General features: G+C 50.2%; 2 protein-coding genes across 2 annotated transcripts in view; both read left to right on the plus strand.

The window, feature by feature from the left end:
• The window catches only part of OPTC (opticin), a 159,156-nt gene that overhangs the window by 72,982 nt on the left and 59,132 nt on the right, over nt 1-27,042 (plus strand). The gene's annotated exons all lie outside the window — the stretch shown is intronic.
• On the plus strand, nt 18,374-21,831 carry BTG2 (BTG anti-proliferation factor 2). Its single transcript, XM_068173199.1, has 2 exons — nt 18,374-18,597; nt 21,482-21,831. The coding sequence occupies exons 1-2, from the start codon at nt 18,438-18,440 to the stop codon at nt 21,820-21,822; spliced, it is 501 nt and encodes a 166-aa protein (XP_068029300.1). The 5' UTR covers nt 18,374-18,437; the 3' UTR covers nt 21,823-21,831.

The raw sequence follows: 27,042 nt of genomic DNA on the forward strand, positions 1-27,042 counted from the left end.
GATGTTCCTTTCTCCTCTTCTCTTTCCCAATCCTTTATTTCTCCCACAGAAATAAAGGACACGGAACAGGATCTGTTTTCCCTCTGACAGTTCCCTATTTTCTGCCAGGAAAGACCCAGATTCCCTGGACTGGATCTCTCCCACTCCTTCCTCACTTCCAGGAATCCCTGATGTTCCTTTCTCCTCTTCTCTTCCCCAATCCTTTATTTCTCCCACCCCCTGGTCCCATCCATTACTGGGACACGGAACAGGATCCGTTTTCCCACTGACAATTCCCTATTTTCTGCCAGGAAAGACCCAGATTCCGGACTGGATCTCTCCCAGTCCTTCTCCTCTCCCAGGCTGGATTCGTTCCCTCTTCCAGACATCCCTGACGTTCCTCTCTCCTCTTCTCTTTCCCAATCCTTTATTTCTCCCACAGAAATAAAGAACAGAACCCCTTGGCTCTGTCCATTACTGGGACACGGAACAGGATCTGGTTTCCCACTGACAATTCCCTGTTTTCTGCCAGGAAAATCGGGATTGGATCTCTCCCACTCCTTCCCCTCTCCCAGGCTGGATTCATCCCCCTCTTCCTGCATATTCCCCTCAGTAGGATCCCCCCAAACCCTAAAATCCCGGACATTCTCCAGCAGCACCCCGACATTCCAGGGGCAGAATCCCAGTGGGATCTCCATCTTTGGAAGCATGGCTGTGCTCCAGAGCCCTCCTTGGCAGGTTTTCCTCCCACGTCACTTGTTTTGGAGCTTCCTGCTGCTCCCGCTGACGTCCGTGGGGCCGCGTCAGCCGCCAGCAAGGGAAGCGCGGCCCTTTTTTGGGAGCAAAGGCTGTGGGATCCGGGATTTGGGATTTGGGAACAGCTGGGCTCTGTCAGCAATTCAGGGATAAACACTCCAGTTTGGTTTTTTTTTCCCCCCTCTGCTCAGCACAATATTTTCCTTTCTCTTTCGGAAGCGTTGTTTCGCTGCTGAGGGCGGAATTCTTCGCCAGAATTCTTTTTAAATTTGCTTTTTTCCCTCCCCATTCCAGCCTCCCCAAAGCCACTTTGGAAAGGGAAAAGATCCTTTGGCTCTCCCACAGAATTTGGGAGTTTCGAGTCCTGAGGCAGAATTGGGGAACTTTTGGGGGGTTCAGAAAGTTTGTGGAGGAGTAAAGGAGAATTGGGAACTTCAAATGCCTGGGAAAGGGCGATTTAAAAATAGAAGGATAAAGAAAAAGATTTAAAAATGGGGTTGAAAAAAGGGAGGTAAAAAATAAAGGGGGATTAAAAGGGAGGTAAAAAATAAAGGGGGATAAAAAAGGGGATAAAAAATAAAAGGGGATAAAAAATAAAGGGGGATAAAAATAAAGGGGAATAGAAATAAAGGGGGTTTAAAAAAGGGGGATTAAAAGGGGGGGTAAAACATAAAGGGGGATAAAAAAAGGGGGATAAAAATGGGGGATAAAAATAAAGGGGGATAAAAAAATAAAGGGGGATAAAAAAATAAAGGGGGATAAAAAAATAAAGGGGGATAAAAAAAGGGGGTTATAAAGTAAATGGGAATAAAAAAATAAATGGGGCTTAAAAGGGTATAAAAAAGAGGGGGATTTAAAAAAAGAGGGGTAAAAATAAAGGGGGGTAAAAATAAAGGGGGGTAAAAAAAGAGGGAATAAAAAAGAGTGGGACAAAAAGGGGCTAAAAAATAAAGGAGGGTAAAAATAAAGGGGGATTTAAAAGAGGTAAAAAATAAAGGGGGATACAGAAGGAAGGATTTAAAAAAGGGGCATAGAAAGAAAAACGGGGACAAAAAATGGGGGATAAAATCAGAGCACGCTGGCAGCAGTGTGTTATCCCAAAAGTATAAATTTTATACAATTGCACAAATATTTGGCAATGGGAACACTTTACAAGAAGCCTCTAAGCCAGGCTGAAGTCAAATCCCCACCTGACTCCTCCTCAGCTCCTGGGAAAAGCCCAGATCCACAGCAAGGCCCCTTTCCCCTGGCACACACACCCTGACCCGGCTGCAAAGTGTGGGTGGAGGGGAGATAAGGCAGGCCCCGCTCTTAAAAATGAACAAATCAGCAGCAAAGAAAGAAATCAGTGGGGGAAAAATCAGATTACAGAGGCAGGAGGAGGAGTTGGCTGAGCTGGGACAGCCCCAGCTGAAGGACAGGGACACTGGGAGATGCTGCCTGGCTGGAAAATCCCTTGATCCCAAGCTGGAGAGATCCAAAAGCGAGGATCACAGCCAGGGCTTCCATCTTATCGGGGAGCTGGGAACCGGCTGGGCAGGGCACGGAGCAGGAGGGGCCAGCAGGAGCCTCTCAGCCTGGGCCAGGTGTGGTCAGAGCCTTTTTTATCCCACGTGTGCTGCCTTTCTGTGCATAGCCCAGGTGTCATGAGGTGTAATTAAGGCAATTATGCCGAATTTTAGCAGCCCACAGAGTAACTGGGGGCAATTTTTAGCATCCCCAGGGGCATTTTGAGAGCCCAAGGTGGCCCTGCTGATGATTTTCTCAGGTCAGGTGTGGCTCAGGTGGCACCTTTGAGGTGGACCTTGTTGTGCTGCTGCTGTTGGGATGGGGCTGGAGGAGAGCAGCTCCAATTTCCCAATTTTTCCCTTCCTCCTTGTTTGGAAAAAAAAAAAAAAAAAAGGAATTTTGTCTCTTGTTTCAGCTCTGAAGCAAATGAAACCTGAGGGGTGGGTGGGAAAGATCCAGGCTCAGGGATGGACTCGGAGCTGTCACCCCACAGGGGACAATCTGAGGCTCATTTTCCCTTCCCTCTCTCACTTTGGATGAGAAATCCCAGCCTGGCTCTGAGAAACCTTCCTAAAAAATGGGAAAAACCTCCTCGAAGTGTTTTTTTTTGTTGTTGGCTTTTTGGTTTTTTTTTTTTTTTTTTTTTTTCCCAGCCTGTTGCATATTCATATATCTCCTACATTATGCAAAATTCCTTGCAAATTAAGAATTTTTCTGTTTTTTGTCAACTTCTTCCCTTTAATCCTGGTAGTTCTATAAAGACAAAGAGAAGGTGGAAGAATATTTGCCTTTTCTGATGAGGCCGTAACTCTTTGGATTTCCTGTGGCTGTTATCTCTGTGCAAAGAGTTTCTTGTTTATCTTATCCCTTTCTTGAGCTAGTAAAAAAAATATCTTACATCGCAGAGTGTCTCTTTTAACATTATGTTGTAACCTAAAGCTATATTTAACACGCTACTTAAAAAGGATTAATACAGTACTACAAAATAACCCTCCATAACTCATACAATATTCAGTTTAATATTTGCGAAGAGCCAATCATAAAATACATATTTTTCACATTTAATGCTCCCATTCCCTGTCCATCCCTCTCTACTGAATTTCTTTATACAAGAAATACATTATTTTATTATTTTATTCTTTTCTTTTATTATATTCTTTTCTTATTTTCAGTGATGGAGCAGCTCCTCAGGAAGGATTTACGTGGCTCAGCTCAGAGCTGTGCCTGGGTTTGCTGTTTGGGATGTCTGGAATGGCTTTTCCTAATTGTTTGGGACGCTCTTCACTCTTTCTTCTTCTATTTAAAAATACCATTAACCCAAATGTACTTTGCAAATTTGATCCATCATATGAGAAGTACCCAAAAACTTCTTTTTTACTGGGTTTGTCACACTTCCCCATGCACAGCCATGATCAGATCAGCTTTTCCCTTTGCCTAAATAACCTGAAAACCAAAAAAACTTTTTTTTTTACTGGGTTTGTCACACTTCCCCATGCACAGCCATGATCAGATCAGCTTTTCCCTTTGCCTAAATATCCTGAAAACCTCAAAAACTTTTTTTTTTTTTTTACTGGGTTTGTCACACTTCCCCATGCACAGCCATGATCAGATCAGCTTTCCCCTTTGCCTAAATATCCTGGGATTGCACGTGGAAGGTGCTGCTTGGCAGAATGGCAGCAGAAGTGTGCAAAAAGCAATTTTATTTGATGCCAAAATGAAGAGTTGAGGCCGTGGGGTATTGTAAATGCAGGCGAACCCGGTGGGAAGAAATGCTGATGTGTGACTCCAGCTCAGAAGGCTGAATGATTTCTTTATTATAGCTATGCTATAATACATTAATAAATTATTTAAAGGAGATACTAAACTACAAACCTACTTGTTCTAACTACCAAATTTAACTCACAACCCGTGACCCTCTCTGAGTGCAGCCACAGGTGGGTTGGATTGGCCATCAGCTCAAACAATCATCACCAGAACCCAACCAAGCAACCACCCCAGGTAAACAATTCTCCAGGCACATTCCACATGGGAAAAACAAGGAGCAGAAATAGAAATTGTTTTCTCTTTCTTCTCTCTGTGCTGCTCTACGAATAAATCCTGAGAGAGAGAAGAATGGCCCTGTGACGGTGGGGAGGAATCCACAGCTCTGCCCTCTCCAAATCCGTGGCGGACGTTTGTCCCGGGGACGGTCCAGCCTCCGGCGTGGGAGGGAAGGGACACTGGGAGAAGCTCCTGGGGCTTCTTCTCAGGCTACACCCACGAAATATGAAAGAGGCCACGGCTTCCCGAGGCCCAGCTGGGCTGCCAGGCCCTGCAAGCAGCAATTAGGGCACAAAGGGAGCCCAGGTGGAGCCAGGCAACACCCAGGGCCAGCTTAGATCCTCTCCCCAAGCTGATCCCTGCTCCGGGAGATCCCTCCTGGCTCCCTCTGCGGGCTTGCTCCGGGCTCTTCCCAAGGAGCCCTCGCCCTTCCCTGGCACAGGTGGAGGGTTGGGTTTGTTGGGGTGGTGCAGCTGGGCAGGAACCACATGGATTCACCTTCCAGAGCTGTGGAAAAATCCACGTCCTCCCAGAGCACTGGAGCAAGGGCAGGCTGAGCGTCACCCCCCAAAACGTTCCTGTCTCTCCTGAAGACCCCGAGGAGGAAGCTAATGTGGTTTTATCCCCAGAACCCCACAGGAAAGTTCTGCCACTCCAGCAAATCCAGGAGGCTGGAGCAGGAATGTGGCCTCGGAGCTGGAGCTGGCTGCGAGCAGCCAGGAGGGAGTCGGGAAGTTAAAGAAGTTGTTCAAGGAGGAGTCGTTTACTCAAGAAATCACCTTTGGAGGCCAAATTTCATGTCAGAGCCACAGGGATCCCTCCCAGCAGCAGCACGTCAGCTCCCTGTTCAGATTTCAGCCTTTCCAAAGCTTTGGCAGAGGCTCTGGGGGCGTTTTTTTCCATCCCAGGATGTGCAGCCAGGCTGAAATCCCTGCTGCCGATGACGTTCCTCCCACTTTCCTTGGCAAACTCGCTCCACGGCGCTGCTCCGGCTCCGTGGCTGCTGGAACTCAGCAATCCTCCACCTCCTGAGGCACTTGGAGGTTCACTTCCCACCCTGGAAGCACCTGGGGAAGCTGGAAAAAGTGAATTTCCAAGGAGGGGAAGGAGCTGGGAGTGTGAGGCTGGAAAGAGGCTGAGCTTGGCAAGGTCAAACGTTGCCCAAGAGGGGAAGGGAGAGGGAAATCCATTTTTCCCTGGAGCAAAAAAAAAACCAAAAAACCATGGGAAAACACAGCCAGGGCCTGTTTCCCTCTGATCCCTGCCCAGCGGTTGTTCCCAGTTGGGATCAGGGACATTGGGGGTGGGAATGGCCCAGCAGAGCAGGGAAAATCCCCCAGAAAGGGCTCCTGATCCTTGAGCTGAGCCACACAAATCCTTCCTGAGGGGCTGCTCCATCACGAAAAATACTGAATAAAGAAATTCAGTGAAGAGGGGGGGACGGGGAATGGGAGCATTCGTTATGTTGCATCAAAAAAAACAAAATAATGAAGTGGAGGAAGAAAGGGGCTGGTGGATCCACCTGGGCAGAGCCTCTGCGGGGAAGGAGGTCTGGAATCAGCCCTGGATGGGTCACTTTGCCATGAACTGGCCCAAATCTGGAGCCTGGAGCCTCCTTATCAGCACCTGCCACACCTGGGGCTGCCTTGAACCCTTCAGCCTTGTGGGAAAGCAAAAAATCCCCCAAAAAATCCCATATGGACACCGTGGATCCCACAAAACCCCCCAGGCCCGTGCAGCAGCTCAGGTTTGTGCTGCCTCAATAAAAATCCCTTTAATCTGTGACCGTCTCCTGCTCTTCCCCTCTGAAACAGGGAGAATAAACTGCTTTTCACAACCTTTTAAAAAATCACATTCAAGCCCAGTCCGGGTATCAGGATCCTAGCAGCACAAAATGATGGAGAAATTAAAAATTTCTGGGAGATTCTGTGGGTCCCAGAAAGCCTGGAAAGAGCTGATAGAAATGAAATCTCGAGCTCACCCAGCCTGGGGGTGCCTTGCACCCTTCAGCCTTGTGGGAAAGCAAAAAATCCCCAAAAAAATCCCATATGGACACCGTGGATCCCACAAAACCCCCCAGGCCCGTGCAGCAGCTCAGGTTTGTGCTGCCTCAATAAAAATCCCTTTAATCTGTGACCGTCTCCTGCTCTTCCCCTCTGAAACAGGGAGAATAAACTGCTTTTCACAACCTTTTAAAAAATCACATTCAAGCCCAGTCCGGGTATCAGGATCCTAGCAGCACAAAATGATGGAGAAATTAAAAATTTCTGGGAGATTCTGTGGGTCCCAGAAAGCCTGGAAAGAGCTGATAGAAATGAAATCTCGAGCTCACCCAGCCTGGGGGTGCCTTGCACCCTTCAGCCTTGTGGGAAAGCAAAAAATCCCCAAAAAAATCCCATATGGACACCGTGGATCCCACAAAACCCCCCAGGCCCGTGCAGCAGCTCAGGTTTGTGCTGCCTCAATAAAAATCCCTTTAATCTGTGACCGTCTCCTGCTCTTCCCCTCTGAAACAGGGAGAATAAACTGCTTTTCACAACCTTTTAAAAAATCACATTCAAGCCCAGCCCAGGTATCGTGATCCTAGCAGCACAAAATGATGGAGAAATTAAAAATTTCTGGGAGATTCTGTGGGTCCCAGAAAGCCTGGAAAGAGCTGATAGAAATGAAATCTCGAGCTCACCCAGCCTGGGGGTGCCTTGCACCCTTCAGCCTTGTGGGAAAGCAAAAAATCCCCCAAAAAAATCCCATATGGACACCGTGGATCCCACAAAACCCCCCAGGCCCATGCAGCAGCTCAGGTTTGTGCTGCCTCAATAAAAATCCCTTTAATCTGTGACCGTCTCCTGCTCTTCCCCTCTGAAACAGGGAGAATAAACTGCTTTTCACAACCTTTTAAAAAATCACATTCAAGCCCAGCAGGGTCAGGAAATTCCCTTCCCAGCTGCTCCAGCTTTGGTGCTCTTGGCCTTGGTTTAATGTCAGGGATTGGGGTTGCCATGGAGCCGCACCACACATTCCCCTCTCTTGGTGCTCCCCAAGCAAAAAAAAAAGGGCAAAAAAATGCAGATTTTGGGCAATGTGCTGCCCTGGCAGCTCTTCCCAGCCTGGCCGAGCTGCATTTTGGCAGCCCAGTTACATTTTCAGCACCTTAAAATAAAATAAAATAAAATAAAAATTCCTGTCTTGTGGTTTCAGCCAAAGAGGTTTGGTTTTTTTTTTTCCTTTGTGTTGTTTTTTTATTTTTTTTATTTTTTTTTACTTCTCATTTCTAAGAAAAGAAAAATCCCTTTTTTGTAGCTGCAGGGAAGGGGGAAATCCTTCAACCCACCCCTCCAGCCTGCCTTAGAAGGAAAGGTGTGAGACAGACCCGAGGAGGGAGGTTTGGCCTCAAAAATTCCGGGAGATGGGAGGAATTTTGGTCCTTATCCCACCACTGCTGTGTCCTGATTGGTTTGTTTGGGTTTTTTTTTAATTCAGGGAGATGGGAGGAATTTTGGTCTCTTACTAGTGCTGAATTTTTGGGGGAAAAATTCAGGGAGACGAGAGGAATTTTGGTCCCTTATCCCACCAGTGCTGTGTCCTGATTGCTTTTTTGAAAAATTCAGGGAGATGGGAGGAATCTTGTTCTTTTACCACTGCTGTGTCCTGATTGTTTTGTTTTGTTTTTTTTAATTCAGGGGGATGGGAGGAATTTTGGTCCCTTATCCCACCAGTGCTGTGCCCTGATTGTCTTTTTTTTTTTTTTTTAATTCAGGAGGATGGGAGGAATTTTGGTTCTTATCCCACCAGTGCTGTGTCCTGACTGGTTTTTTTTTTTTTTTTTTTAATTCCAGGAGATGGGAGGAATTTTGTTCCCTTATCCCACCACTGCTGTGCCCTGATTGTCTTTTTTTTTTAATTCCAGGAGATGGGAGGAATTTTGTTCCCTTATCCCACCACTGCTGTGCCCTGGTTGCTTTTTTGGCCCAAAAAATTCAGGGGGATGGGAGGAATTTTGGTCCTTATCCCACCACTGCTGTGCCCTGGTTGCTTTTTTGGCCCAAAAAATTCAGGGGGATGGGAGGAATTTTGGTCCTTATCCCACCACTGCTGTGCCCTGGTTGCTTTTTTGGCTTGGAACAGGAGGTGGCATCTCCCAGGCTTGCTTTTCTCCATCCTGGACGCCCCGAATGTTCCAGGGATTCCTGTCCGTGGGTGTCTCTGCGGCGCTGACAAGGACCTGCTGTCATCCCCACCTGTCCCCAGGTGTGTGCAGGAGGGAGTGGCTGTTTTGACTGGAGTCTGTGTTTACCCTGGGAGTTTCCAGAGGGGAAAGAGCAAGGCCTGGCTGGGCAGCCACACCCCGATAAGGAGGAATTCCCGAGGGGCAATTTGCCTGTGCCCCCCACGTGCTGTTTACCCTGGGCTGGGGGAGATTTTATCGCCAGGCTCTGGGGTGGGGCAGCAGCAGGGCACCTTTTTGTGAATGCAGGTGAGCCAGGTGGGAAGAAATGCTGATGTGTGACTCCAGCTCAGAGGGCTGAATGATTTCTTTATCATAACTGTGCTGCAACACATTACTACGCTATTTAAAGGAGATACAAATGTACAAATCTACTTCTCTAACTATTATATCTAACTCACAACTCGTGGCCCTCTCTGAGAGTGCAGCCACAGGTGGGTTGGATTGGCCACCAGCCTCAAATAATTCTCACTAGACTCCAACCAAGCCATCCCCCCAGCGATGGTAAAGACTTCTTCAAGCACATTCCACATGGGGAAAAACAAGGAGCAGAAACAGATTTTTGTTTTCTCTTTCTTCCCTCTGTGCTGCTCAATGAAAAAATCCCAAGAGAGGAAGAAATGTGCTTGCCACACACATCTCACCTTGGTCCCTGCTCTGCTCCCAGACCTCTGGAGTGGTTTTTTGTTGGGGAAGATGAAATAGGAAAACCTTATAAATATGATTGCCTGGCAAAAGATTTGGAAAATACAGACATTGAGATGAGAACTAGATTTGAAATAGCAAACCTTGACTACTGAATAACTAGAAAACAACAGTATAGCCAGGTTGAAAGCAATCCTCCTTCTGATTAAACAATGCCCTTTACCTGCAGATAGGTCCAAAGGTCAAATGGAATGCTCTGTCTCACCCCCAATGTCTGGTTCATCCCACACCTGTGACCCTCCCCTGAAGTATCAGATATCTGGGACCCCATTGGCCCAAGTCCTGCTCCAGCCCACCTTGAAGCCCCCTGATAAGGTGTGCCCGAGGGACCGGATGCTCTCTTGGACTTTCCTCTCTTGGACCTTGTGGCAAGCACATTTCTCTCTCTCTCAGGATTTTTATAAAGGTGCACAGAGAGAAGTGAAAGAGAAAACAATTTCTATTTCTGCTCCTTGTTTTTCTCTTGTGGAATGTGTTTGGAGATTGTTTACCTAGAGCGAATGCCTGGTTGGATCACAGTGGATTGTTTGGGCCTGATGGCCAATGAGATCCACCTGTGTCTGGGCTCTGGAGAACAGGGTCATGAGTTGTGAGTGAGTTAGATATGATGGTTAGAGAAAGCAGCATGTAGTTTTTAGTATCCTCTTTTATATAGTATATTAATGTATCATAGCATAATTATAATAAAGAAATCATTCAGCCTTCTGAAATAAGTCAGACATCATCATTCTTCCCATTGGGTTCGCCGACATCTACAACAGGACCTTCCCCTGGGACCCTCACCTGGAACCCTCGCTCCCTCTCTCTCCCTCTCCCTCTCCCCCCAGACCTGCCACGAGTTGCGCCTGGCAACTCCAAGCAGGGCCTTTCCCCCCTTTTAATAAACCACATCTCCTAAGACCTGACTTCAGAGATCTCTCATCCATCCAAACCGTCCTGGAGACCCGCGCTCGCTACAGTTTTTATCTCCTAAACCGCCACGGCTGCCCCTTTTAATAAACCACATCTCCTAAGACCTGACTTCAGAGATCTCTCATCCATCCAAACCGTCCTGGAGACCCGCGCTCGCTACAGTTTTTATCTCCTAAACCGCCACGGCTGCCAGGTTTCCCAGCTGCCAGCTCTCCCTGGAGCTGCCCTGTGCAAACAGCTCGGCTGGGTGTCCCCTCTGTCCCCCTCGGTGACAAGGACAGGGCTGGCTGGTGGCAGGCTGCAGGGAGGATGTGGAAAAAGAGCAGGAAAACCTTCTCTGAGCTGATCCCCACAGCTCCGGGAGGAACGCCGGGCCGAGGATTCCTCCCCGAAAATGTCGAGCTCTCACCAGGCTCTTCTTGGACGTGTGAAAAACACCAACCGCTCGGTTTTTAAACATTTTAAAAGCTTGTTAGCAATCAAATAGTTATTAAAAAATAGTAGGAAAATTAGAGCAATAAAAATTTGGACAATGAGGTTAGGACATGACGAGACAATAAAAGGCAAAGAATTACAGATGTCTGGGTGATTTTTGGCACGTCAGGAGGAAGGTGAGACCGAGGAGAAACCCCCTGAGCCCTTCTGGGGTGGGAGAGGTTTTAGAGCAGCTTCTGTGAGATTTTAGAGCCATTTCTGTGAGGTTTTACAGCTGTTTCTGTGAGATTTTAGAGCCATTTCTGTGAGGTTTTAGAGCCATTTCTGTGAGGTTTTACAGCTGTTTCTGTGAGATTTTAGAGCCATTTCTGTGAGGTTTTAGAGCAGTTTCTGTGAGGTTTTACAGTCATTTCTGTGAGGTTTTAGAGCCATTTCTGTGACGTTTTACAGCCATTTCTTTGAGGTTTTACAGCCATTTCTGTGAGCCACAGAGAAAAGTGTGAGAAGAGGATCCCTGTTTAGCCCTGGAAGAATTTTCTACTGAGGTCATGGACATAGAAGAAAGAAAAAGAGAAAATAAAGAATAAGAGGATAAAGAACAAGAGAAGAAAGAAGAGAAGAAAGAATAAGAGAAAATAAGGAAGAAAGAGAAAATAAGAAAAAATAGGAGAAAATAAGAGAAAATATGAAAAAAAAAGAATAAGAGAAACCTGCAGCTGCCTATTCCAAAAGGAAACTTTATTAATCTTTCCTGACCAAAGAGTAAAGTGTAAATTTATGAGTTTTGTAAGACTGTATAAAAAGTATGCATGCTATTCTCTTTTATTCTATAGAAACGGGTTTGAAGCCTTCTGAAAATGGAGTGTGTTGCTTTGTATTGTCTCCATCTCAACTACGACACCCTGAGAGCTCAGCAGAGGCAGAAAACGAAATCCAGAGGCCTGGGGAGGGTGGAGAAAAAGCAATGTTTGCTTCCCAAAATACTCCAGAGCAGATGGAACATTGGCAGTGGGTCGGACAGGAGGGAACGGGGATGGAGGAAGGGAAGTGGAGCACAGGGAGGGACCAAAAAAAATCCTAATTTTGCGAGTCCAAGAACTCCTGTGTGGGAATGCCGTGTGGAAATCCAGCCCTTCAGCCGCACAAACGCGGCCAGGAGCCCGTGGGGGATATTTCAATCTCCTTTAGAGGATGAGGGAAGCTGCCTGGACATGCCCCAGATGTGTCCTGGCATGTCCTGTCCACACATCCCCACGTCCCCAAGGGGATTTCCAGGCAGCAAACAAAGCCTGGGGCTGACAAAAGCCCCCCAGAATGGGGGTGGAGGAGCAGAGCTGGGGAAGGATGAACTCCAGGAATTCCCTGGAGTGCTGGTTTGGTGTCCCTGTCCCGTTTCACACGGTTCCTTCTCTCCTTGCACAAGCCCATTTTGCAAGGCTTAAGTGTAGGCTGGGCTTTGAGCCCTGCCTTGGTGTTTACCCTCCCTGCCAAGCTCGTTTTTGGGGTCACACCCGGGTTACCCAGCGCAGCTGGGAATAAATTTCTTAAACCCGGCTTACCCCTGGGCTTTTTGCCCCTTGAATTCCCACTGATTGTGCTTGGCTGGTGTCACCAACCAGGCGGCTGCTGCCACTGCCAGCACGGCTGTCTGTCCCTCCTCCGGCACAGCCACATCATGAGATTTAAGCCAGGCCAATAAATCCATTGTTTTTATCGTTCTGGACCCTTCCCAGCGATTTTTCCCCCCCTAAACTTAAAGAAAAGTGATTCCCCCCCCTCCAAACTTAATGAAAAGCGATTTTTTTCCCCCCAAACTTAAAGAAAAGCGATTTTTTTCTTCCCTGAACTTAAAAAAAAGTGATTTTCCCTCCCTAAACTTAAAGAAAAGTTATTTTTTCACCCCTAAACTTAAAGAAAAGCAATTCCCCCACTAAACTTAAAGAAAAGCGATCCCCCCCCAAACTTAAAGAAAAGTGATTTTTTTTCCTCCCTAAACTTAAAAAGCGATTTTTCCCCCACAAACTTAAAGAAAAGCAATTTTTTCCTCCCTAAACTTAAAAAGCGATTTTTCCCCCCCTAAACTTAAAGAAAAGCGATTTTTCCCCCTAAACTTAAAGAAAAGCGATTTCCCCCCACAACTTAAAGAAAAGGGATTTTTCCCTCTAAACTTAAAGAAAAGCAATTCCCCCTCCAAACTCAAAGAAAAGCAATTTTTCCCCCCCTAAACTTAAAAAAAAGCGATTTTTTCCTCCCTAAACTTAAGGAAAAGCAATTTTTTCCTCCCTAAACTTAAAGAAAAGCAATTTTTTTTCCCCCTAAACCTAAACAAAAGCAATTTTCCCCCCCTAAACTTAAAGAAAAGCATTTTTTTCCCCAAAACTTAAAGAAAAGCTATTTTCCCCCTAAACTTAAACAAAAGTGATTTACCCCCCCTAAACTTAAAGAACAGCGATTTTCCCCCCCTAAACTTAAAGAAAAATTATTTTCCCTACCCTAAACTTTAAGAAAAGCTATTTCCCTCCCCAAACTTAAAGAAAAATTATTTCCCCCCCCCAAACTTAAAGAAAAGCAATCCCCCCCCCCGCCAAATTAAAAAAAAAGCTATTTTCCCTCCCTAAACTTAAAGAAAAGCGATTTTTTCCCCCCCTAAACTTAAGGAAAAGCAGCCCTTGGCTGCTCAAATGGACCGAGGTAACCTTCAAACCCTTGGGGTGGCTGCAGGGACCCGCCTGGGGGAGGTGACAGCTGATTCCGCGAGTGGGACACGCAGGTGAGCAGGGTTTGAGTGTTAATTCTTCACTCTGGGGCTGTTCTCCTGCCGGGGCCAGCGGGCGCAGAGTCCCCCTGTGCGGGCAGCTGGCTCTGCTGGGATTCCAGGACAGCTTGGAATTGGGGTTTTGTGCCTCATGCCCTATAAACTGCGGACTTGAGGGTGTCGTCACCCTAAAAAAACCAAAAAAAACAAAAAAAAAAAAACCACAACGAGTCCGAGTGTGGCGTGGGAACTGCTGCCTTTTAGGTGAACATGAAACACCCCAAGCTGCTGACTTGCAAAGCCTCAGTCCCTGTGAGCAGCTCGGGTTTTAACCCTTGGTTGAATGCCAAATGCTCTCCCTTTTTTTTTTTTTTTTTATTTTTTTTATTTTTTATTTTTTTTAATTGTAAGATTTCCGGCTCGACTGGTTTGGAGCCTCATTTGGATAACCAGGAGGGTTTGGGAGCCTATCTGAACTCCTGGTTCCTGTCAGACCAGTTCCAGCCCCAGCCTGGCCAATCCCTGAGCAGAAATTTGTTGAGTTTGGCTTGTTGGTTTTTTTTATTTTTATTTTTTTTTTATTTTTAAATTGAAATCGCAATGCTCTCAGCTAAACGCAGGGTAGAAAAGTAACCCAGCCAGAACAGCCTCAAACTCAGTTCTCTTTTTAAACCGAATTTGATTTTCTGATGGTTTCTTTGCTCTGGTTTGCTCTGGAGTGTTTTAAAGGCTGCATTAAGCCTCAAGCTCTGCCTTAAAAACCCCAGGGCCAGAAATTAGGGACACATAACCCGCTTAGAGAGCCTTGAGCCCCACAGGAAATCTCCTCTTGGAAGGGCTTAACGGGGCCAAGCTGATTTGGGAGCGCCCGCGTCCCGCAGATGAACACGGAGGTGACCAGGGATAAATGGGAATTTGGGGAATGGTGCCACCATTTCCCCCATCCTGGGGGGACCAGGGGAACCTGCCCGGTGGGGTTGGCTCATCCTCATCAGCCTAATGAGCCCAGTTAGCCCCTAATGGCCAATTAATAGCCCTGGTTATTAGGGCTCTTCTGGGCAAGGCTGCAGCAGAGCTCCTGCTCGGTGCAGTGACTCAGGGCTGGAGGATTCCATCCCAATATTCCTTAGGCTGAGGGAAACCAGCCCTGCTGCCAGCTGGGATGGCCAAGCACAGCTCAGTGAAATAATAATAATAAAAAAAAAAAACTCGTGGGGTTATTTTTTCATTTGGTTTTCCCGGCTGTTTTTGCAGGGGGATGTTTCCCACCGGGGTGGTTTTGCTGGATTCCCATTTTTTCCCCCGCTGGTCCACGCGCCCCGAGCGTAGCTGCCCGGCAGCACAGGTGTGTTCAGAGCTCTGGATGTTTATCCAGCCTCTTCCAGGGGCCTCTGGAATATCCAACCCCCTCCCCCTGCAGCGTGCTGGGCTCAGGCTCTCCCAGGCCTCTTTCATGTGTGGTGCTGACTTCAAAAAAAAAAAAAAAAAAAAAGAAAAAAAGTAAAAAAAACCCCCCAACAAGTCCTTAGACTTTAATCCTTGGGTTTATTACAAAGCTTACAAAGGCAAATCTGGTTTGTGGCAAGAGATTTGCCTGATTTCTTCTGCTCTGGGGATGAATGGGGTGGCAGATGGGGAGGGGAGGATTTGGGGACCCCTCGACTGCGTCTCCTGGCAAGCCTGACCCTCCCCTGGGCCTGCTGCGCTCCGGAGCTGCCCAGGGCACGGAATGGGCTCAGTGCAGAGCCCTGCTCAGGCAGGAGCTCTGAATTCCCCTTTCCCACCACTCCCAAAGCCATTTTCCTTCCCCTAATTCCTGTCTCGCTCCCAATTCCTGTTCCAGGGTCTGCACAGCCCTCGGTGGGAAATCCCTCGTGCAGAGCGGGAATGAAACCAGCTGCAGGCCGCGAGCAAAAAGCCTCCAAAAATCCCAGAATAGCCCAGAATCCTGGGAAATATTGGGAATTTGAGACCTGGAGAAGGAGGTGCTGGAAAACCTCAGTGCCATTCCCACTTCTGGGGGTACAAGTGGGTGATGCTGCCCCTTGCTCAGCAAGTCCAGGATGATTTTCCAGTGGGGCAGGAAAGGATCGGTGAGTCCAGGATGATTTTCCAGTGTTCAGGACCTTGAGGGGCTCAGGAGGAGCCCCAAGAGAGGTGGGATTCCTCATCCCAGCTGCTCCCAGCGCTTCTGTCGAAAAGGAGATCTAAAATAAACTTCTGAATAGCTGTGGAGAGTTTAACAAAATAAAACCCAACTCTCCTGTCGTATATAGTAGTAAATCAAAACCAAAAAGCACAGATTAAAGAAAGAGATTCAGACTGAATGAAAGGAAACCTTTTCCATCTCAAAACCAACCATACAGCGTAACAAGTTTCCCCGAAAAAATTATACAACCTCCAACCTTTAAAAATCCACAAAACCCAACCGGATAAAACCCGAAACAACCCTAATGTGATCTCACAGCTCACCTCTGCCTTGAACAACAAACTCCACTGCAAACCCCCCACCCCACCGTGCCCGTCTACCCCGCCTCTGCTGATCTGGAGATGCCAGAGGAGCATCTGGCATCTCATCTGGAGGTGAGGCCCCAGCCAGGGGAGGAGAGGGCGTTTTCCTGGGGATCAGAGCAGGGCTCTGGCTTTAGGTCCTCCCCCGCTGCTGGAGGAGGCTGCCAGGCCACGGTTTGGAAGGATCCCGGTTCTCTGCCAGGGAATATTCACCCAGGATCCCGTCCTGCCTCGATAGGAACTCTCTCATGGCTGATCAAAGCCGAGAGCTCGGCCTCCCACTGCTCTTTAGCTCGGGGCCAGTTTCAGCAGGAGCTCTCTGGGCCAGCTCAGGGCTTGTGGTGGCTTCCAGGTGCTCCTTCATCTCCCACAGCATCAGGGTTCCTCCTCTCCCTCCTGCTGGGCTGGCTGGAAGCACCTGGGGACTCCGTGTTCTGCTCCAGCCCCGCTTGCCTTGGCTTGTCCTCGCCGATTCCTGGGCTGGGACACGTCCTCGGTGCCACCTCCTCCTGCATCCCGCTCTTCCTCCAGCCTGGAGTGGGGCTGGAAGGTCTCAGCCCTCACCTCCAGCCTCCTCGGGGGTGGCACTGTCACCCCTCATCTCCTGCCAGGAGCGTTCTCCCTCCTTCAGGGTGGCCTCCTGGGGGGGTGGCCTTGCCCAAGGGACACGGATCCATGGATGTGTCCCAGGAGGGAGCTTTGGGATGGAATCACTGCTGGGAAGAGCCCCCGCCGTGCAGGGGGGCTTCAGGGGGAGCCAAAGGGCTGACGGGGCATTTGAAGGAGGTTTCTGGATGGGAGACCTTGGAGGCTCTTCCAGGGGGCTCCAGGAGGGCTGGAGAGGGACCTGGGACGAGGGATGGAGCACCAGGACACTGCAATGGCTTCCGAGGGAAAGAGGGAAGGTTTGGGTTGGATTTTGGGAAGGAATTCCCCGGGAGGACGGGGATGGCCTGCAATGGAATTCCCACAGAATCCCTGGAAGTGTCCAAGGCCAGCTTGGGGCACCCTGGCATGACAGGGGTGTCCCTGTCCCTGTGTCCCTGTCCCTGTCCTGTGCCTGTCCTATCTCTGTCCCTGTGTCTCTGTCCCTGTGTCCCTCTGTCCTTGTGTCACTGTCCCGTCCATGTGTCCCTATCCCTGTCCCTCTATCCCTGTGTCCCTCTGTCCCTGTCCCTGTGTCCCTGTGTCCCTCTGTCCCTGTCCCTGTCCCTCTGTCCCTGTCCCTGTGTCCCTGTGTCCCTCTGTCCCTGTCCCTGTCCCTCTGTCCCTGTCCCTGTGTCCCTGTCCCTGTGTCCCTGTGTCCCTATCCCTGTGTCCCTGTGTCCCTGTCCCTCTATCCCTGTCCCTGTCCCTCTGTCCCTGTGTCCCTGTGTCCCTGTGCCCCTATCCCTCTGTCCCTGTCCCTGTCCCTGTGTCCCTGTCCCTGTGTCCCTGTGTCCCTGTGCCCCTATCCCTCTGTCCCTGTGTCCCTGTGTCCCTATCCCTCTGTCCCTGTGTCCCTCTGTCCCTGTCCCTGTGTCCCTCTGTCCCTGTGTCCCTGTGTCCCTGTGTCCCTGTGTCCCTGTGTCCCTCTGTCCCTGTCCCTGTGTCCCTGTGTCCCTGTGCCCCTCTGTCCCTGTCCCTGTGTCCCTGTGTCCCTATCCCTCTGTCCCTGTCCCTGTCCCTGTGTACCTCTGTCCCTGTCCCTGTGTCCCTGTCCCTGTGTCCCTGTGTCCCTGTGTCCCTGTCCCTCTATCCCTGTCCCTGTCCCTCTGTCCCTGTGTCCCTCTGTCCCTGTGTCCCTGTGTCCCTGTGTCCCTGTGTCCCTCTGTCCCTCTGTCCCTGTGTCCCTGTGTCCCTGTCCCTGTGTCCCTCTGTCCCTGTGTCCCTGTGTCTCCCTGTCCCTCTGTCCCTGTGTCTCCCTGTCCCTGTGTCCCTCTGTCCCTGTCCCTGTGTCCCTGTGTCCCTGTCCCTGTGTCCCTGTCCCTCTGTCCCTGTCCCTGTGTCCCTGTGTCCCTCTGTCCCTGTGTCCCTGTGTCCCTGTGTCCCTGTGTCCCTCTGTCCCTCTGTCCCTGTGTCCGTCTGTCCCTGTCCCTCTGTCCCTGTGTCCCTGTCCCTCTGTCCCTCTATCCCTGTGTCCCTGTGTCCCTGTCCCTCTGTCCCTGTCCCTGTGTCCCTCTGTCCCTATCCCTCTGTCCCTGTGTCCCTGTGTCCGTCTGTCCCTGTCCCTCTGTCCCTGTGTCCCTGTCCCTGTGTCCCTGTGTCCCTGTGTCCCTCTGTCCCTCTGTCCCTGTGTCCCTGTGTCCCTGTCCCTGTGTCCCTCTGTCCCTGTGTCCGTGTGTCCGTCTGTCCCTGTCCGTCTGTCCCCCCCAGGTCACCCCCATCCTCCCCCGGTAACCGCCCCCACCCCCCGCGCGCTGTGACGTCACCGCGCTGAGCTCAGCCGCTATTACCATACCGCCAATTTGCATTCCCTCATTTGCATGCGGCGCAGCCAATGGCACGCCGCGGCCTCGCCGTGACGTCACGCCGCAGCCGCTCTATATAAGCCGTGCGCGCAGCCGCCGGCGCAGAGCGAGCGCCGCGGAGCCGCCGAGAGGTCGCTGGTGTCGCCCCGTCCCCGCCGGGATGAGCCACCGCCACAGCCACCGCCGCGGCCCCCGGGCCGACATGGTGCCCGAGATCGCCGCCGCCGTGAGCTTCGTGTCCGGCCTGCTGCGGACGCGGGGCTGCGTCAGCGAGCAGCAGCTGCAGGTGTTCAGCGGGGCGCTGCGGGAGGCGCTCACAGGTGAGCTTTGGGCAAGGACAAGCGCGGCGACAGAAGCCCACTCGTGGCCGGACTCTTCTGGTAGCCCTCGGGGCCAGGCGCCCACTGGAGTGCCCCCCCGCCGTGTGCCTTCCAGGACCTGGTGGCCTTTCGAGTGCCCTCTGAGCTCCTTCCAGGACCTGGTGGCCTTTCGAGTGCCCTCTGAGCTCCTTCCAGGACCTGCTGGCCCTCACGAGTGGCCCTCTGAGCTCCTTCCAGGACCTGGTGGCCTTTCGAGTGCCCTCTGAGCTCCTTCCAGGACCTGGTGGCCTTTCGAGTGCTCTCTGAGCTCCTTCCAGGACCTGCTGGCCCTCACGAGTGGCCCCCGTTGTTGCTCCGAGGACCTGGCGTCCCTCCCGTCTTGGTCCCGGGACGTGGTGTCCCTCCCGAGTGGGCCTCGTGTCGCTGCTGGGACCTGGTGTCCACTCCCGTGTCCTCTCCGGGACCGGGTGTCCCTTTCCGAGTGCCCCCAGTATCCTCTCCGAGACCGGGTGTCCCTTCCTTGTTGCCTCCCGTGTCCCTTCCAGGACCGGGTGTCCCCTCTCGAGTGCCCCCCGTGTCCCCTCCGGGACCCGGTGTCCCTCCGTGTCGCTCCCGGGACCTGCTGTCCCTCTTTGGTGTCCCCTCCGGGACCCGGTGTCGCTCCGTGTCGCTCCCGGGACCTGCAGTCCCTCTTTGGTGTCCCCTCCGGGACCCGGTGTCGCTCCCGGGACCTGCAGTCCCTCTTTGGTGTCCCCTCCGGGACCCGGTGTCGCTCCCGGGACCTGCAGTCCCTCTTTGGTGTCCCCTCGGGTCGGGCACACCTCGGGGCTGTCCCGTGCCATTCTCGCTGCCGGCTGTCCCTTTGTCCCCCTGCCCGCCCGGGTGTCCCAGCGGGGTCCCGGGGCTGTGCAGACCCCACCGGTGGTGCCAAGCCCGTGCCGCTGCCAGCGGAGCCTGGCACTCCCTGCCAGCGGAGCCTGGCACTCCCTGCCCGGGACCTGGGCGGTTCGGGGGTCCCTCCCAGGCCGGGGCTCTTATCAGCCCCAGCGAGGGGTGGCCGGGCTGCGATAAAGGGGAGCCGAGTGCCGAGCTGGGGGCTGGGGGAGCTTTGGGGTGGGCTGTGCCCTATCTGCCCCAGCCACCCCACAGCCCCTGGCGTTGTCCTGCCGGGGTTTTTGGGATGGAGGAGCCGCGCTTTGGGGAGGGCAGTGGGCTGGCGGCGCTTCCCCCCCCTCCCCTGCTCCCGCTTGGGAAAGGGATTTGGGTCCTGTCTCTTTTGGTACAGAACTTTTGGCACGGTTTAATTCCTGCTCTGCCCGTTTCCTTTTGTGCTCCCAGCGTTCGGGGAGGCTCTGGCCGGGTGTTTGTGGGGATTTGGCTTTTAAACCCCAAATTTAGGGAGCGCTAAAGGCCCTAAACCCCACCTGCCTGCTGGGAAGGAGCACTACAGACACCACTGAGACACCCTTAAAAGGGTTTTCTTTAGGATTTCACCTTTAAACCCAAATTTAGTGGCAACGAAAGACCCTAAACCCCAGCTGCCTGTGGGACACCCTCACTGCTCTTCTCCCTCTCCAGAGCACTGCAAACACCACTGAGAAACCCTTAAAAGGATTTTCTTTGGGGTTTTCCCTTTAAACCCCAAATTTAGTGAGAGCTAAAGGCCCTAAACCCCACCTGCCTGCTGGGAAGGAGCACTACAGACACCACTGAGAAACCCTTGAAAGGGTTTTCCTTAGGATTTAGCCTTTAAACCCTGAATTTTGGGCACCTAAACCCCAGCTGCCTGCAGGGAATGAGCACTAGAGACAAAAGTGAGAAACCCTTGAAAGGGTTTTCTTTAGGATTTGGCCTTTAAACCCTGAATTTTGGGCACCTAAACCCTGCCTGCCTGCCTTTCTCCCTCCCCAGAGCACCACAAACACCACTGGTTCCCTGAGAAACCCTTAAAAGGGTTTTCCTTAGGATTTAGCCTTTAAACCCTGAATTTTGGGCACCTAAACCCCCCCTGCCTGCCTTTCTCACCGCTCCTCTCCCTCCCCAGAGCACTACAGACACCACTGGTTCCCTGAGAAACCCTTGAAAGGGTTTTCTTTAGGATTTCACTTTTAAACCCTGAATTTTGGGCACCTAAACACCACTTACTTGTCTGCTGGGAATGAGCACTACAGACACCAGTGAGAAACCCTTGAAAGGGTTTTCTTTAGGATTTCACCTTTAAACCCTGAATTTTGGGCACCTAAACCCTGCCTGCCTGCCTTTCTCACCGCTCCTCTCCCTCCCCAGAGCACTACAGACACCACTGGTTCCACAAGAAACCCTGGAAAGGGTTTTCTTTAGGATCTCACCTTTAAACCCTGAATTTTGGGCACCTAAACCCCAGCTGCCTGCTGGGAATGAGCACTACAGACAAAAGTGAGAAACCCTTGAAAGGGTTTTCTTTAGGATTTGGCCTTTAAACCCTGAATTTTGGGCACCTAAACCCCAGCTGCCTGCCTTTCTCACCGCTCCTCTCCCTCCCCAGAGCACTACAGACACCACTGGTTCCACAAGAAACCCTTGAAAGGGTTTTCTTTAGGATCTCACCTTTAAACCCTGAATTTTAACCTGGATCTCACCTGAATTAAACCCTGAATGAGCACTACAGACAAAAGTGAGAAACCCTTGAAAGGGTTTTGTTTAGGATTTGGCCTTTAAACCCTGAATTTTGGGCACCTAAACCCCCCCTGCCTGTCTTTCTCACTGCTCCTCTCCCTCCCCAGAGCACTACAGACACCACTGAGGGGAAAAAAAGATTTTCTTTAGGATTTAGCCTTTAAACCCTGAATTTTGGGCACCTAAACCCCCCCTGCCTGCCTTTCTCACTGCTCCTCTCCCTCCCCAGAGCACTACAGACACCACTGGTTCCCTGAGAAACCCTTCAAAGGCTCCGGCTACCGCTGCATCCGCATCAACCACAGGATGGACCCCATCATCAGCAAGGCAGCGGGGCAGATCGGACTGAGCCTGCCCCAGCTGTACCGGCTGCTGCCCAGCGAGCTCACGCTCTGGGTGGATCCCTACGAGGTCTCGTACCGCATCGGCGAGGACGGCTCCATCTGCGTCCTCTACGAGGCCACCCGGCCCCCCAGCTCCTACGGAGGGATGCTCACCTGCAAGAACCAGATGATGCTGGGCCGTAGTACCAGCCCTTCCAAAAACTACATCATGACTGTCTCCAGCTAAAAACAACAACAGCAAAAAAAAAAGTCAAAAAAAAAAAGCCAAAAAAACACGACAAAACAAACAAAAAATCTCCTCCTTGTCCTTACACTGCCAAGACACAGGCTACTGTAATACCTCAAGCTGAGGATCTATTTTTAAGATGAAGAGCTATTTATATTTTTTAAGAAAAAGGAAAAAAAACCTCCAGAAAATCCAAAATTAAAATATCGGGCGCCGCTCTGAGCCGAGGCGATGCCCCAGGTGCCTTTTCTAAAGCTGTTGCAAGCTTGTGAGTTTTTCTTTTTTATTGTTATTGTTATTGTGAAGCTGAGATCTACCTGATTTAGTGTTGGCTGGCAATTTTGGGCGCTGGCTTTGGTCACCTTGGAGCATCTTGGAATGGGGGATGAGGGGGCCGAGCCAGTCTGGGACGTGTGGCTGTGATGTCACCGTGTCACCATCCTGCTTTGTCACCTTTGCCCCGCTGTTGCTGCAGCTCCAGGTGTTGCAGTGCTGCTGGAGGAGGGGGTGCAGGTGCTGCCCTGACCTCTCTGGGGCCTGGATTTGGTGTCACCTCGGGGCTGGGGTGACCCTGGGGACATTGGGGTGGCCCCCCTGGCTGTGCTGCAGCTCTGCCCAACCCCTCCACGTCACCTGGAGCACGGCAGAGACGCCCTGGGAGCGTCCCCAGGGTGACCCGTGGTGGCACGGAGGGGACATTCCTGGTGCAGCAGGGAGCTCCAGACCCCGGACCAGCTGTGAATCCCAAACCTTCCCTGCTCCCAGGGGCTCAGCCCAGCCCTGGTGGCCTCTCTGTGTCCCCTCTGTCCTCGCTGCCACCTCCTCCCCGTGCCCCTTGTCCCGAAGCCCCTCCTTGTCCTGCGGAGCTTGGGGTGTGACCCCCCCTTTTTGCTGCCTTTTCTCCTCAAATCTGGATTTTTTGGGGGGGCTCTCCCTGCTCTCTGTGGGTCGTTCAGGTGTTTTGGGGTCCCGACGTTGCTTTTTAAAGCCACAGCACTTCCCTGTTCCCCCTTGGAAAAGGGATTTGGGTCCCCTCTCTTCGGTACAAAACTTTTTGCACAAATTTCAATTCCTGCCCCCGCCCTCTGCCCAGGTGGGGGTTTTTTTTTGGGGGGGATTTGGCTTTTAAACCCCAAATTCAGTGGCAGCTAAAGGCCCTAAACCCCACCTTGATGCTGGGAAGGAGCCTCTCCTGGGCTGTCCCACATCCCCTGCCCTTTTCCCCAGGGAGAAAACTGGGACCTGGACGTGCTTGGTCCTAGCAAAACTTCCCGGATTTTTCTCTCAGCTGAACCTTCCCCTTTTCCTGCCCTGCCAGAGCTCTTCTGCCCAGCCCGTGGTGATTCATTTTCTCAGACTTTTGTGCAATATATTTCCAAATCCTGGGCGCTCTGCGAGAGGAAGAAGCTCCCATCTGGTTCTTTACTACATCAAATAATCCAGCTCAGCAACCCAGCCCTGCCTTCTAAAATTCAGATTTTTATTTTTTGCACTCTCCAAACCATCAAGTCCAGAACTGGAAAATCAGCCTCGATTCTCAAATATTTATATATTTTTTTTTTATTATTTGAAATGTCAGGTCGTTGTTTGTGCCTCAGGAGGTCAGAGCAGAGCCTGGAGTTGCATCACTTCCCTCTTCACTCGAATTTCTCACGTCAGCAGAGCAGGAAGGAAGCACTGGGGGGGATTTTCACTTGTGCAATAGGTGACCTCACCCACAAAAAAAAAAAAAAGCCAATTTTTTTTCCTGGATAAGGCATCTCAGTGCTTCTTTTTTTTTGTTGTTGGGTTTTTTTTGGTTTGTTTTTTTCTTTTTCTTTGGGATTCCTCACTCTGAGCAGCCCCAGGAGGAGCTTTGGGCAGGATCAAAGCTTGAATTAAGTTTTCCAGGAGTTTCCCACCAAAGGAACACCCCAGAACCAAAACAGCCTCGTTCTCCTGGGGGTGCAGGAGCCCCATGTCCAAGGTGTCTTTTTTTCTTTTAATAAGCTTCAAAACCAACCAAATGTGGGTGGAATCCACTTCTCTCTCGTAGCTGGTGACACAAAAAGCTGTGAATTCTTGTGCTCTTGTTGCCTTTTGCCTCCAAGCCTGATGTGGATTTTTGAGACAGTGTCTTTGAAGGGGTTTCTGTCATTATTATTTTTATTTTATTTTTTATCCGAGCTGGACTGTTGAACGGGACCTGCTTCTTGTTTCTTAGGGTTATTTTGTTGGGGTGTTTTTGTTGGTTTTTTTTTGGGGGGTTTTTTCTTGTTTGTTTTTTGGGGGGTTTGTTTTGTTTTTTGGGGTTTTTTGTTGCTTTTTTGTTATTTTTTGTTTGGTTTCTTTTTTTCTTTTGTTTTTTGGGTTGCTGTTGGGGTTTTGTTTTGGGTTTTTTTTTTGTTCCTAGGTTTTTTGTTATTTTTTGTTTGATTTATTTTTTGTTTGGTTTTTGGGGGGCTGTTTTTTTTTTTTGTGGGGATTTTTTGGGTTTTTTTGTTGGGTTTTTTTTTTGTTTGGTTTTGTTTTGGGGGTTTTTTTTGTTTCTTTTTTTCCTTTTTTTGGTGAAAACAGCCAGAATCCTGTGAGGAATTGGAGGAGGGATCAGCTGGTTCCTGATGTACAGTACCATTTATACCCAGAGTGTACAGCCCCCTCCCACCCCACCGTGTGCTTTTTGTTACTTTAATAAAAACGTAGCATTATCACCCAGCCTGCCTCGTTCCTGGCAGCCCCAGGAGAAGATCCAGGATTTGGGGGTGACTCTGAATCTCCTGCTGCCTCACCCAGCACAAAAATCCGCTTACTCAGCGTGCTGGCTGCAAGCCTGGCGCTCCCAACTCCGGGAATTCAGGCTGGGAATGGCTCGGGAGAGCCCTGCCTGTCCTGCTGGGGGCTCCCCTGGCAGGGGACACCCTCCTGGAGCAGTTCTGTGGCAGGAAAAGGAGATGCACAGGGCTTTTTTTTCTGTCTTCAGCTTCTTTGTTTTATTGTCGTCTTCTCAAAACTTCAGCCCCCAGACAGGAAAAACAGCACAAAAATGGCCAGCAATCTCTTGTTAGCCTTTGATTAGCCTTTTAAAGTCTAATCAAAAACTAAGCTGCCCAATTAAGTGACACGGTAGTGTTATATTTCTCTCAGGATTTTTATAGAAGTATACAGAGAGAAAGAAAGAGAAAGCAATTTTTTTTTTGGCTTTTTTGCCTTTTTTTTCCTTTTACGTGGGATGTGTTTAGAGAATTGTTTGCCTAGAGTGGTTAAATAAATTCTAGCAAAGATTGTTTGGGCCTAATGGGCAATCAGATCCACCTGTGTGTGAACGCTCCAGAACAGAGTCACAAGTTGTGAGGCAGAAAAAGTAGGTTTGCAGTTTCAGTATCTTCCTTTAAATAGTTTATTAATGCATTATAACATAGTTAGAATAAAGAAACCATTCAGCCTTCTGAACTAATGTTCAACATCATCATTTTTCCCACTAAGTTCACCTACATTTTACATATGGCACCTGAATTATTTCCCTTTCTGACCCAATAACTGACCCCTAAACCCCTCAGTGCGGATTTTTCTGCCCAATTGCAAGATGCCACCCAAACCCAAGGAGAAAGAGGAAGGGAGCTCAAGACAACACCCTATATCCTCCATCTGTAACATCCTAAAAATCCTAAAACCTGAATTTCTCACCTGTTGTGAGTGCAGGTGAACTCGGTGGGAAGAAATGCTGGTGTTTGAAGCTTGAATGGTTTCTTTATTATAATATATTAATGCACTATTTAAAGGAGACACTAAAACTACAAACCTACTTGTTCTGACTACTATATTTAACTCACTCACAACTCGTGGCCCTCTCTGAGAGCCCAGCCCCAGGTGGGTTGGATTGGCCACCAGGCTCAAATAATTCTCACTAGAATTTAATCAGGCAATCCCCCCAGCTAAACAATTCTCCAAGCACATTCCACATGGGGAAAAAAAAACAAGGAGCAGAAATAGAAATTGTTTTCTCTTTCTTCCCTCTGTGCTGCTCAATGAAAAATCCTAAAAGAGAAAAAAAAAAAAGTGCCTGCCACACTCACCCATGTGACACACGGCACTTCTCTCTTCGATCTCTTTCACACTTTTGTGGTTTCTGGTTTTCCTCGAGGCTTTGGAAGTTTTCTCCATGAGTGAGGGTCAGAGTCAGGACACCCCAGAGCAGACGGAGGAATATTCCCTGGGTTTCCACATCCTGCCCTTCTCCTCCTCGGGGTTTTGGGGTTTCAGCCTGGAAATCTCCTGCCCGCTGGGAAAACCCTTGCTAGGCCTCCCCTCTGCAATCCCAGGAATATTTGATGGGAATTTTGGGAATTGGGGGTTAGTGGTGAAGCCTCTTTGTTTTTCCAGGGGGAGGAAGGTGAGGGATCACGGGGCTGGGGCTTTGGGGTGGGGATGGGGACGATGCTCGGCTTTGTCACGGGGCTGAGTCACGGCAGATCCTGTTTGGGGGGTGAAACACTCAGAGCTGGGGCCCTCCTCTGCCAGCAGAGCTTTAAGGACCTTGGCTCAATCAGCTTGTGTTATTTTGATCCCAAAACTCCCTTTTTATGGACTTTAGGAGGGTTTGATTCATCTGCCAGGCTCCCTGTGACCATTCCCTCTATAAGGGCCTTGGCTCAGTCAGTTTGTCCTTCTTTTGACCCCAAACTCCCATTTTATGGAATTTAGAAGGATATCATTCCCCTGCCAGGCTCCCTGTGACCATTCCCTCTATAAGGGCCTTGGCTCAGTCAGTTTGTCCTTCTTTTGACCCAAAACTCCCATTTTATGGAATTTAGAAGGATTTCATTCCCCTGCCAGGCTCCCTGTGACCATTCCCTCTATAAGGGCCTTGGCTCAGTCAGTTTGTCCTTCTTTTGACCCAAAACTCCCTTTTTATGGAATTTAGGAGGGTTTGATTCACCTGCCTGTGACCATTCCCTCTATAAGGGCCTTGGCTCAATCAGCTTGTGTTATTTTGACCCCAAAACTCCCTGTAGTGGTCCCCAAAGGGGAATGGGGGTTCCCAAAGGACAGTGGGAGCCCCAAAGTGAGGCGAGGGTCCCCAAAGTGGAGAGGGAGCCCCCGAAGGACAGTGGGGGTCCCCGGAAGAACAGTGGGGGCCCCCAAAGGACAGTGGGGGCCCTAGAGTGGAATGGGGGTTCCCAAAGGAGAGCGGGGTCCCCAAAGGCGAATGGGGGACCCCAAAGGACAGCGGGGTCCCCGTTC

Source organism: Anomalospiza imberbis, chromosome 26 (genome assembly GCF_031753505.1).
Source record: "Anomalospiza imberbis isolate Cuckoo-Finch-1a 21T00152 chromosome 26, ASM3175350v1, whole genome shotgun sequence".
NCBI classification, from domain to species: Eukaryota; Metazoa; Chordata; class Aves; order Passeriformes; family Viduidae; genus Anomalospiza; species Anomalospiza imberbis.

Coding starts and splice junctions, on each gene's coding strand:
- BTG2 (XM_068173199.1), top strand. CDS start 18,438: ATGAGCCACCGCCACAGCCACCGCCGCGGCCCCCGGGCCGACATGGTG. Junction 18,598..21,481: donor GCTGCGGGAGGCGCTCACAG/GTGAGCTTTGGG, acceptor CTCCCTCCCCAG/AGCACTACAGACACCACTGG.